Below are 12567 nucleotides of genomic sequence, written 5' to 3' on the forward strand. Positions count from 1 at the left end.
TCAATACCTTTAAGGTAGGTCTTCCTACTGATCATGACTTGAGAAAGTCTTTGACTAAAAAGCCCGTCCGCAGCGTACGCCGCCTCATGGATCGTATTGATGAATACAAAAGGGTAGAGGAAGACCAGCAGCAAGGAAAGGGAAAGGAGAAGGTTATCCCGTAGGAGAGAAGAGATTTCAGGTCGGATAGATACCACAACAACAAGCCGAGGAGAGATTATATCGGGCAGTCCGGCTCGGTAGCACCTCAGGCTGTGAACACTGTGTTCCGAGAACCAGTGCACCAACTGCTGGAGAAAGTTCGTAAGGAGCCCTTCTTCAGATGGCCTAGTAAGATGGCAGGAGACCCCGCGAGGAGGAATCAGAATCTCTTTTGTCAGTACCATCAGGACGTGGGCCACACTACCGAGAACTGTCGGACCCTTTGGAACCACTTGGAGCAGCTTGTCAGTGAAGGAAAACTGAAGCAGCACCTGTGTCAACCTAATGGGCAGGGCAGTCAATCTGGCTCAAACAATCAGAAGAATAATCCATCTCGGCCGGCATTGGGAACAATTAATGTTATTTTTGCTGCACCTGGCAGGACCGGCTCGGGTCCCACCAGGGTGATGGCAGTTTCACATCCTCAAGCTGAGGAGTCAGGCTGCAAACCGAAGAGGTTGAAGCTAAATTTGCCCGTCTTGGGATTTTCTGAGGAGGATAAGGTGGGGACTATCCAACCCCATGACGATGCTCTTGTAGTTACTCTTAGGATAGGGAATTACGATGTAAAGAGGGTGATGATTGATCAGGGTAGTGATGCAGATATCATGTACCCTGATTTATTTAAGGGGCTAAGGTTGAAGCTGGAAGATCTTACTCCTTATGACTCGCCACTCATTAGCTTTGAAGGAAAGGCCGTTGTGCCGAAGGGGCAGATTCGTTTGCCCGTCTAATCCGGCTCATAAACGGTTGAGGTGGATTTCATTGTGGTTGACGCGTACTCCCCATATACAACCATCCTCGCCAGGCCATGGCTACATGCATTGGGAGCCGTCTCCTCTACCTTGCATGTTAAGGTCAAGTTCCCCTCTGGGGAATATGTTGAAGAGATCCTCGGCAGCCAATCGGTGGCCAGGCAATGCATATCGGCCGCAGTGCTTCATCAGACAGAAGCCGAGTCATCGGCTTTGCTCATCCAAGACTCATAGCAATTAACAGCTCCTGATGCACCTGGAGTGGTGACAGGAGAGGAGGCCCATTGTGAGGAGTTAGAGAAGTTTTTGATAGCCGATGATCCAGAGAGGTTCTTCCAAGTCGGCATACGCTTGCCGCACTAGGAGAAGATGAAGTTGTTGGAATTTCTGAAAGACAACATCGATGTTTTTGCGTGGGATCCTTATGAGGCTCCAGGTGTAGATCCGAGCTTCATTTGTCATCGTTTAAACGTCAACCCTGTCGTTGTTCCGAGAAGATAGCCACCTCGGCATTCTTCCAAAGAACATTCCGAGGCTGTGAAGGAAGAGGTGCTCAAACTCAAGAGGGCAGGGGCTATTAAAGAAGTTTTCTACCCCGAATGGTTGGCGCATATGGTTGTGGTTAAAAAGAAGAATGGAACGTGGAGAGTATGTGTGGACTTCACAGATTTGAACAAGGCCTGCCCCAAAGATTCGTTCCCAATGCCGCGCATTGATCAATTGGTGGATGTCACTGTCGGACATCCTTGTATGAGTTTTTTGGATGCCTTCCAAGGTTACCATCAGATTCCATTAGCATTGGAGGATCAGGAGAAGACTGCTTTTATTACTCCAACAGGGAACTATCACTATAAGGTTATGCCATTTGGGTTGAAAAGTGCTGGGGCTACCTACCAAAGAATGATGACCAGAATGTTTGAACAGCAACTGGGGAAGACCATTGAGGTATATGTGGATGATATGGTGGTGAAGAGTAAAACAATACCTTCACACGTGAAAGATCTGGCCGACACCTTTCAGGTGCTAAGAAAGTACAAGCTACGCCTTAACGCCTCAAAGTGCTCTTTTGGCGTGGGGTCTGGAAAGTTCTTGGGATACATGATTACTCATAGAGGCATAGAGGTAAACCCAGCGCAAGTTAAGGCTATTCAGGATTTGCAACCGCCTCGGAACCCAAAAGAAATCCAGAAATTGACCGGAATGATTGCCGCACTGAACAGATTTATATCTCGGTCAGCTGACCGGTGCCGTCCTTTCTTCCAGTTGCTGAACAAGTGGAAAGGGTTTCAATGGACCGAGGACTGCGTGTTAGCTTTCCAACAGCTTAAGCAATATCTTTCTCGGCCACCCATTTTGTCTCGCCCCGAGGCGGACGAGGTTTTGTTTGCTTATCTAGCAGTGGCCGTCCACACAGTCAGCCTGGTCCTCATAAGGAACGAAAGCGGGGTGCAAAGACCGGTCTACTACGTTAGTAAGTCTTTGAATGAGGCCGAGGTGTGCTATCTGCTCTTGGAGAAAGCACTTCTGGCCATAGTTCATGCCACGCGGAAGCTTCCTCATTATTTCCAGTCCCATACGGTGGTGGTTCTTACCCAATTGCCTCTCAAGGTGATGTTACGCAGCGCCGATTACTTTGGCAGGGTGGCAAAGTGGGGAACCATTCTGGGAGCCTTTGACGTTAAATATAAGCCTCGCACCTCGGTGAAGGGCCAGGTCCTCGCTGACTTAGTGGCAGAGTTTACCGAACCATTACTAGAAGAAACTCTGAAAGAGGCACAAATGGATGAAAAATCAGTTGGTGTGATCACAACCGCAATGTCTTCGACTTGGAAAATGTATGTGGATGGGGCAGCTAATCAGAAAGGGTCTGGTGTCGGACTTGTCCTGATATCCCCTGAGGGAATTATCTTCGAAAAATCTCTAAGGCTGTCATTCTCGGCTACTAATAATGAAGCCGAATACGAAGCAGTCTTGGTGGGCATGAACATGGTACATAAGATGGGTGGAAAGGAAGTCCATGTGTTCTCGGACTCTCAGTTAGTAGTCGGCCAAGTCACGGGGACCATGGAGGCTAGGGACCCAAGAATGCAGGAATATTTGGCCCAGGTCAAGCGTCAGCAAGCTGAATTTGACTCCTTCGTCTTAGCTCACATCTCTAGGAGTGGAAACACCCATGCCGATTCTTTGGCTACGTTAGCAACGTCTTCGGCTTAGGGTTTGCCCAGGATTATCCTTGTGGAGGATTTGCTAGAGCCAACTCTTACCGCTGTCAATGCGGCTCGCATCCATCTAATAAGGCTTGGACCTAGTTGGATGGACCCAGTCATATCTTTTCTTAAGAACGACATCCTTCCTGAGGACAAGTCTGAAGCAGATAAGGTACGTCAAAAGGTGCCACGTTTCTGGTTGTCCGAGGATCAGAAACTGTACAAACGATCCTTCTCGGGACTGTACTCGTTGTGTGTACACCCGGAATCAACGGAAACGCTTTTGGAAGAATTGCATGAAGGGATTTGTGGAATCCACACTGGGGGAAGGTCCTTAGCCCATAGAGCCCTGACTCAGGGTTATTGGTGGCCTAATATGGAGAGGGAGGCTCAGGACTATGCCAGAAAATGTGATCAATGCCAGAGGTTTGCCCCTAATATACATCAACTTGGAGGGGTTCTTAATCCTCTCTCCAGTCCTTGGCCTTTCGCACAATGGGGATTGGACATAGTGGGGCCATTTTCGAGAGCAGCAGGTAACAAAAGATGGCTGCTCGTAGGGACGGACTACTTCACTAAATGGGTCGAGGCTGAGCCCTTAGCAAATATCAGAGACGTTGATTCCAAGAAGTTTGTTTGGAAAAATATCGTCACTAGGTTCGGAATACCACATACGCTTATATCAGACAATGGCGTTCAATTTGATAGCAAGGCCTTTAGGAAATATTGTGGTGATATGGGCATCATAAATAGATACTCCACCCCAGCTTATCCTCAGGGAAATGGGCAAGCCGAGGCCGTTAACAAGGTCATAGTTAGTGGGCTCAAGAAAAGGTTGGACGATGCGAAAGGCAGATGGGTAGAAGAACTCCCACATGTTCTGTGGACGTATCGGACTACACCGCGCAGGTCCACGGGAGAAACACCATTCTTTATGACTTATGGAGCCGAGGCGGTTATACTTCTGGAATCTGGTTTTCCCACCCTGAAGACGAGTTCTTTTAGCCCGAAGAATAACAATGGACTCCTGGAGAAAGGTCTTGATTTACTTGAGGAACGACGTGAGGCAGCTATGGTCCAAATGGCTTATTATCAACAGAAGCTTAAACGGGGATATGATGCCCACGTGAAGCTAAGACCACTCGCGCCTGGGGATCTCGTACTAAGAAAAGTTGTGGGCACTTCTAAGAACCCAGCTTGGGGTAAGCTAGGACCAAACTGGGAAGGCCCCTATCGCATTGTTTCAGTAGCAGGCATAGGGTCATATCGGCTAGCTGACCTAGATGAAAGAATTGTACCACGCCCATGGAATGTAAATAACCTTAGAAGGTATTATTATTAATAAAATGTGCTTTTGTTAGCTAACATTTCAAAGTTATAAGTACCTCTGGGGCTTGCAGTTACTATTCTTAAGAGTCAAACAGAAACTTGGTTAAGTGTAGTCCTCGGACCACAAACCTTGTGAAAATTGATATCTTGTCATTTGTTAAACAGAACCTTCGTTATGCCGGGTCCTCGGACCTCCTACTTTGGGAAAATTAACATTTGAAGTTGCTATTCTTAAGAGTCAAACAGAAACTTGGTTAAGTGTAGTCCTCGGACCACAAACCTTGTGGAAATTGATATCTTGTCATTTGTTAAACAGAACCTTAGTTATGCCGGGTCCTTGGACCTCCTACTTTGGGAAAATTAACATTTGAAGTTGCTATTCTTAAGAGTCAAACAGAAACTTGGTTAAGTGTAGTCCTCGGACCACAAACCTTGTGGAAATTGATATCTTGTCATTTGTTAAACAGAACCTTAGTTATGCCGGGTCCTAGGACCTCCTACTTTGGGAAAATTAACATTTGAAGTTGCTATTCTTAAGAGTCAAACAGAAACTTGGTTAAGTGTAGTCCTCGGACCACAAACCTTGTGGAAATTATATCTTGTCATTTGTTAAACAGAACCTTAGTTATGCCGGGTCCTCGAACCTCCTACTTTGGGAAAATTAACATTTGAAGTTGCTATTCTTAAGAGTCAAACAGAAACTTGGTTAAGTGTAGTCCTCGGATCACAAACCTTGTGGAAATTGATATCTTGTCATTTGTTAAACAGAACCTTAGTTATGCCGGGTCCTCGGACCTCCTACTTTGGGAAAATTAACATTTGAAGTTGCTATTCTTAAGAGTCAAACAGAAACTTGGTTAAGTGTAGTCCTCGGACCACAAACCTTATGGAAATTGACATCTTGTCATTTGTTAAACAGAACCTTAGTTATGCCGGGTCCTCGGACCTCTTACTTTGGGAAAATTAACATTTGAAGTTGCTATTCTTAAGAGTCAAACAGAAACTTGGTTAAGTGTAGTTCTTGCACCACAAACCTTGTGGAAATTGATATCTTGTCAGTTGTTAAACAGAACCTTAGTTATACCGGGTCCTTGGACCTCCTACTTTGGGGAAATTAACTTTTGAAGTTACTATTCTTAATGTCTTGTCACTGTTCTTATTCTTACCACATGTTTTGTGGAAATCAGTATCTTACCGTTCATTAATTCGGATCTTAAGTTCTATATCTTTAAGTGTTAAGCAAATTTTTGTAAGGAACGGTCCTCGGACCTTACATCCTACTAAAAGCAATACCTCAGGTTACAAAGGTTTAACCATCATATGAGTTTTCTAACTAAGGCATTGTTTAATGTTCAAACTAAGTTATACGGCTGTTTTGAAGTTATGGTTGTTTGATTGGTGGAGTTAGACTTATTTATTATGTTCTCCCTTTAATTATTTATTAGTGAGAACTTTCATGACAAGCACAAAAAGAGCAAAGTAAAACGAATACAACATGAATGAAAAGTTGAATAAAACTGTTCTTCATTAATTATGTACAAAAGAAAGGGATACAGAAAGTTCCTATACTAGGCCCTAAGCTAGGGAAGGAGGGTCTGGGAGAGAGCTACTGCCAGCCTTAGTGCTCTTCAGTTCTAGCTCAAAGGTAGACAAGACTTGCTTCCCTTTGTCTGTTGAAGGAATGAGGGGCTCCACGTTTTGAATCTGCTCCTTCTCGGCACCACCACACTCGTCCTTCTCTTTATGGGAATCTTCAGGTTCTGTAGGATCAGGAACAAGTTCTTGCACCACAGGAGGAAGGGCAGGAGAGGCAACCATAGGAGGGTCTTCAATTTCCTGTATGTCTAGGGGAAGCCAGATGTTCTCGGGCTTCCTCAGCTCGGAAGTTGGAGGAACCCCTGCTGCATCCATGGCCTCTCCCCAGACCTGTTGACAGTACTCTCGGCACAATGCCACGAAGGCCTCTGTCAACTGTTCTTGCGTTCTAGTTACCCCCTCCTGATAGCTGGCCTTCTTCGCGGCCTCCAGTGCGAGCTTATGGCAGCGAGCCTCCTCCTTCATTTGCGTAAGCTCTTTCTCCAAGTCAGAGCATACTCGTTGGGCTTGAGAGAGCTCGTCGTCCTTTTGGCGAAGGAGCTTACGCTGCCCCTCCACTTTTGTTTCCATCGTCTTCAAGCTGGCCTTGTCACCATCTCTCTCTCTTTTCAAGTCGGCCAGCTGCGACGTGATCTTCCCGTTCTCCGCTAGGGCCTGGCCTAGGGACTTTTCTGTCTCCTGCCTTAGCTCTTGCTCCATTCCAATTCGCTTCCAATAGTCCTCCACAAACTTCTCGGCCGCGAAAACTTCTTGAATGGACTGCAAAAAATGTCAGGAGGTTAAAAATGGTAGAGTGTCTACAAATGAATCTAGAGTACAAGTGTAAGATGGAACTTACCAGAGCTAAACCTCTTTTTAATGAGAGGAACAGCTGCGGCTGGCCCATCTTCTCCAAGGTTTCCATGTCCTTGGGCAACAGAAGAGGACGCTCCAACACCTCGGCCAAGTGGTGGGCGTGGCCTTGTTGGACTGCCCTAATGCTGGAGTGGCAGGGAATTGGTGCGCCGTCCAGTCTCAAGTCAGGAGACCAGGTAGCTGGTGCTCGGCGCGCCTCGGCCACGTCTCTGATCTCCCCGCTTTCAACTGAGCGGGCGCGCCCTTTGCCCTTGTCCAATTTCTGCTGCTGGGCCGACGCGGGCTGTTTCATTTTCTTTTGCTTTTCACCACCAGCCCCCTCGGCCTCCGCCTTCCTTTTCTTCTTAGGATCTTCGGCCGGAGGCTTGGGGTCGGCTAGAGGATGAGGAGGTGGTGGTAAAGCCGGGGGAACTTGGGACCCCCTCGTTCCCTTCTTTGCCACTCGTGCGCCTCTCGCGGTCATAAGGTCCTTCAGCTCGTCCATCTCTTCTTCAATGGAACCGTCGTCTGGATGCGCTATCACTAGACCCGCGATCCCAGAGGCCTCGGCTGCTTCTTCTTCCTCGTCGGAAAGAACAACGAAGCTTCCGCGAGGTCGTGGGACGTCCTCGAGTTGGAACCTGTCTATCTCCTCGTCCAACGTGTTCGACGAAGACACCTGCTCCTCTGGGATAACTGTTGCCTGAGAGTGCGTGGCGAGGGGAATTGCCGCAATAGGACGATGGTATAGAACGGTGTGAGGGGCGTCAGGAATGTCGTGGTCAGCCAAGAAGTGGGGTCGGGCTACGTGAATCCTCCTACGCCTTCGGTCACCCGCAATTATTGCGTTTTCGATCTCCTGGAAGTCCGAAGAGATAGGGTTGTACCCTAGTATCAAATGAGCCGCCCTAACTTATAAGTCTTCACTGACGAACACCTCGGAGCGTAGCACTCGATTCAAATCGGCAACGTTGCAATGGCTTATACGTGGGCGCATGAGTTGCTTATCTGCAAAAAAGACATCAAAATAAACAAACACGGTCAGATTCGTAGGATATGCAATAAATTAAAGTTAGACGCTCAAGTAAATGCAAATGCAAATGCACATTTATAGACGTTAGAGGGAGTTATGAGGTGGGAAGTTAAATCCTAAGGTGTCGCACCTGGATCTCCCCACTCAACTGGGCAGTGGGGGCCGTCGTGCCAGTTGCTAGAGACGATGAGGTAGTCATCCTTCATGCCTTTATTAGACTTGGGCAAACAGGAGATTAACCTAACTACGCTAGAACGGGATTTGATGTAATAACCTACGTTGGTAAGTTTATGGCACTCGTACATGAAAACAACGTCGTGCCAGGTAAGGTTGAGACCCATCTGCTCGTTTAGAGTGTCGACGCTACCTAAAACTCTAAAAACGTTGGGAGCGCATTGATCGGGACACAACCGGTGGTTGCAGAGGTACTGCCTGGTTACGGGTTTCATTGGGAGGGTCATCCCACCTTCTACGAAGGCAACCATTTAGATGATGACCTCTCCGGTTTTCCTAGAACCGGCCACGGCTTTCGCCGGGCAGTATTTTAAACCTACGTCGCTGGGAATGCGATACTTGGCCCTAAAACCTTCCATCCCAGCGGCGGTATCTACTAGACACTTAAACTTTCCCATTAGAAAGAAACGAAAGACTAAGTTCTAAGAGGAGGAACAGTTAAAAGGGGAGCCAAGGACAGGATCCGAGGAGAAAGGGTTAAGGAAAAAGAATAAGAACTTACAAATTTCAAGTTGTGCGAATTTCCACTGATTTCTGCAGACAAAAGGAGATTACTGATGTTTTGATGGGATTAGCCTCTGAGGAAATAAATGAGGGCGCAGGTTCCCAAAGCGTCACAACGTGCGGGAAGCGGCCTCGAAATTGCATTTGTCCCGCCCAAATTTTCATGGAGTAACAAGGGCCGTTGGATGCTCATCTCACCGTTGAACGTGGGGGACAAGGTGTAACTTACGGTAATAAATGCGCGCGTTTTTGAAAATAAAACCGCCAAGTGGCATCCTCTGGAACGCGAAACAGTTTTCACACGCGCGATTATTTACAAAACGTGTGGGGTAAGTCCTCGTTGAATCAAAACCCTATTTTTCTCCTCGGATAATGAAAAATAGAGTTTTGAGGGGCTATTGTGGGGAGTAAAAGGACCCAAGTGGGCATATGGGCCTTTGGACTGTAGCAAGGAGGGCCGACCTGCTCTTGGGCTAAGAATTTGTTGGTACTGCGAATCGGCCCATACGCCGAGGGTCCGAAGACACATCCGAGGGTAAGTTTCTCCTCGGATAGACCCAGGAGAACTCGGAGCTTCACTATGAAGGTCAAGGCAATATTCCGGAAAGACTGTTGGTTAAAAGGGGGAAACCCTGAACCTTCGAGGTACACCGGTGTTAGAAAAATACCAAAAGCAAAGGCTGCCACCTCCACATTAAAGACTCTGCACCTACCTCCCTGGCCGCATTAATGGGGAAGTGACCCCTGAACAGTAGAACTGAAACTTCTGGTCACTATTCAAAGGCACTAAGAAAAGAAATATCTAGGAGGGAGGGGACTGGAGCAACACGTGGATAAAGCATCAGGAAAAGAAGTATTTAAGGGGGATGAACGCCAAAGAAGGGGGGGGGGTCGGGAACTAAGAAAGAAATTAAGAATTGTAACTTTTAAGAAAGAAAGAGAAATAATACAGAAGTAGTCCCCGGCTTATGTCCGAGGAGGCCTATTAGCAATTATCATTTGTTAATTACAAGTGTTTGTAACTCTTAGCCTGTTATCAAGTTCTCAGTACCTCTAACCTAGATTTCAAGCTCACACTCTACAAATTTCATTGTTTAAGGCTCATTGGGCCTGAGCCGGTAGTTGGCTTTGGGTCCAGGTGCAATTGTGCACTTACACATACCATCTAAATGTTCTTATTTTAGCCAATGAAATTTTATGCCTAAGAAAATAAAATGAAATAAGAGTTTTTTCTTTGTTTTGAATAAAAGGATTATAGACTTTAGAGTTTTAATGAAGAATTTACAAAATAATGATTAAAATTGTTTTAATTACTCATTTCTAGATTAAAACTCAAATTTATGTTCAATAAAAATTACATTTATTTAAATGGGTTAAATAGGTTCATTTTAAAATAGATCAAATTATATTGGCATGAATAATGAATTGAGTCATTTTTTTTTTTTTGTTGAGAAACAAGTCATTTTGAGTTGATTGTGAGTTAAATGCTAAATTATAAATTGACTTGCTTTGATACGAGCACATATCTATTAAACACTAACACACAAAATAATAATAATAATAATCATGTTATATGTAAGAGTCGTGTCAAACATTGTAACCCTTACCTAGAGTGAAAAAGTTCATTGTACCCCTCCCCTTTTATAGTTATCTTTTTATTTGGAATAATTATTTAAGAGCATTTGATTGCAAAGACTAAAGACTTTAACTCATTTAAGTGATTACTAATTTTAATTAACATGATATAAATGTGATTGTAGTCATACTCATATACAAAAAATGTACTAAAGTAAATTTCTGAATTACTTTTTGTTTTGTATTTAAAAATTAGACTTTTATTCAATTTATAATATTTAGAGCTTTACTATTTTGTTTTTTTTTTCCTAAAAAAAATATCAACTTTGCTACAGTGTACAGAAAAATTTACACCCTAACTCACAAGTGGAATTCGTATTTCACTTAAAGTTATAATAAATTTGCAAAGAAAGAATATACTTGTGGCCATGTAACACTCTCTTTCACTTTCATGGCAGCTGAGTTTTTTCTCATCTCTTGAAACTTTTTTGCGGATGAAGAGTTTGGTGCAAGCATTCTGTGAGAGGAGCTTTCTCTCGTTTTGCTTTTTTTTTTTTTTTTTTTTAATAATTTGATAATTTGAGACAGATAATTTGAATCATTAATATCTCTGTTAGAAACACCACGAGAAGCAATTTGAGTTACAAGTCTCTTAAGGTTTTTCACATTTTTTTTATTCTATTTTTTTTTAGAACGATTTTTTTGTTTAATATATATATCCAATTTCAGAATTTTTTTTCCTAAAGTTCAAATTTCAAAACTGAAGAGGGGACTAGTTGGGAGCCCACAGCCCACTTGGATTGCAACGGCTAGTTGCATAATCCTTTATAATAAATCCAAAATGCACCGACCACAACCATCTTTTTTACAGCTTGGCTCCCCACCAGAAATCATTCAACTTTTTGTTACCTTTAAAAGCTTCTCTAACCATGACTCTAACCCTTGAAGCACTACCAAACCCATCCAACCTTTCTGCCACAAAAAAAAAAAAAAAAAAAAAGTGTCATCACTGAACCCCATACCTTTCACACTTCACCTAGCTTCCACAAAAAATGCCCAGAAAAAGATTACCCATACTCCAAAAGGTCTCAAACCTTCTCAAAATTTCCATTTTTATTGCCAAAATGAGAAAACCCATTATTCCAAAACTCAGTTCTCTTAAGAAAGCAAGAAGGCTCAAGAGGTTCAAGCATTACAACTATGGGTTCCTTCAAGATTACCAGTTCTCTTCTTCAAGCACTCCCCTCATTCATTACCACCACAGAAACCATTTCAAGAACAGAAGGCTTCGAGATATCTATTCGATGTTCTTACTGTGTACATGTTTGGGTAGCTTCAGAGATGCAGATTGCACATTAGAAGCTCTGCCTGCTTTCCCTGCCTTTGAGGATACCATTGCAGCAAGGCAGTTTTTCGAGCCATCAGATCCGGTTAATGAAGAAGATTCAGTTGATCAGAGGGCCGAGAGGTTTATTCAGAGGTTTTATGAAGAGATCAGAATGCAAAGGCAGGAATCAATTTAGCAAGTCAATGAAGTGGATATGGATTTGCTCAAAAAAAAAAAAAAAAGACAGTTTGGACATGGAATGCTGTTCTAGCTAAAGTTTCTTGTTAATTCATTACTTTTGCCTTTGACTTTCTTTCCCTTTTTTGTTTGTTTGTCAATTCTCCACTGAATTTTTTGGATTGTGGAGATGGGTTTTGATTTCACTATTTGTTTTGGGATTTAGCTGCGTGGAGCTTAGAACTTTTTGAATTTTTTTATTCAATGGCAGTGCAATTGTTTTGGAAATTGGATGTACTTTCAGCACAAATAAAATAAAAATAATTTTATAATGCTATTCTAAGGAGAAACATATTTCAGAGTGTTTACCAAAAAAAAAAAAAAAACATATTTCAGAGTCCTTCTACAATACAATTTAGTTAGGTGTTAAGTTATGATTGATGGTTGCATGGATCCATCATTATTATTATTTTGATTGAAAATAGTGGCAACTTAGCAAAGTAAATAAGTTGTACATAAATTTACCAGGTTCAGAGGTGCTAGCTAAAAGTTAACACCATTCGTGGGTTCCAATTAATTCAATTCTCACCTACACTAAAAATTGATTTGTGTCTTGGTTTAATGATAAGAACTATTATCAAAAACAGATCTCATAGGTTAAAACACTCTTAAATAAAATTAAAATAAAAATAAAAAAGCTAACACCATAGGGTACCAACTCAAGTACTCAACTATGGTATAAAATTATGAGTTTATTATAGGCCTTGCAACTAGTTGCATCTGCAAAATTTTAAA

General features: G+C 43.4%; 1 protein-coding gene across 1 annotated transcript; it reads left to right on the forward strand.

Annotated features, from left to right (window-relative positions):
• Positions 1–11167: 11167 nt before the first annotated feature.
• LOC142608155 (uncharacterized) lies at positions 11168–12100 on the forward strand. The gene has a single exon (XM_075779867.1). It carries the CDS (start codon positions 11321–11323, stop codon positions 11789–11791), a length of 471 nt encoding a protein of 156 aa, XP_075635982.1. The 5' UTR covers positions 11168–11320; the 3' UTR covers positions 11792–12100.
• The last annotated feature ends 467 nt before the right edge of the window (positions 12101–12567 follow it).

This window comes from Castanea sativa, chromosome 8, assembly GCF_040712315.1.
Source record: "Castanea sativa cultivar Marrone di Chiusa Pesio chromosome 8, ASM4071231v1".
Classification (NCBI taxonomy): Eukaryota; Viridiplantae; Streptophyta; class Magnoliopsida; order Fagales; family Fagaceae; genus Castanea; species Castanea sativa.

What these genes read in the sequence shown, in the direction of transcription:
- LOC142608155 (XM_075779867.1), top strand. Translation starts at nt 11,321, where the DNA reads ATGCCCAGAAAAAGATTACCCATACTCCAAAAGGTCTCAAACCTTCTC.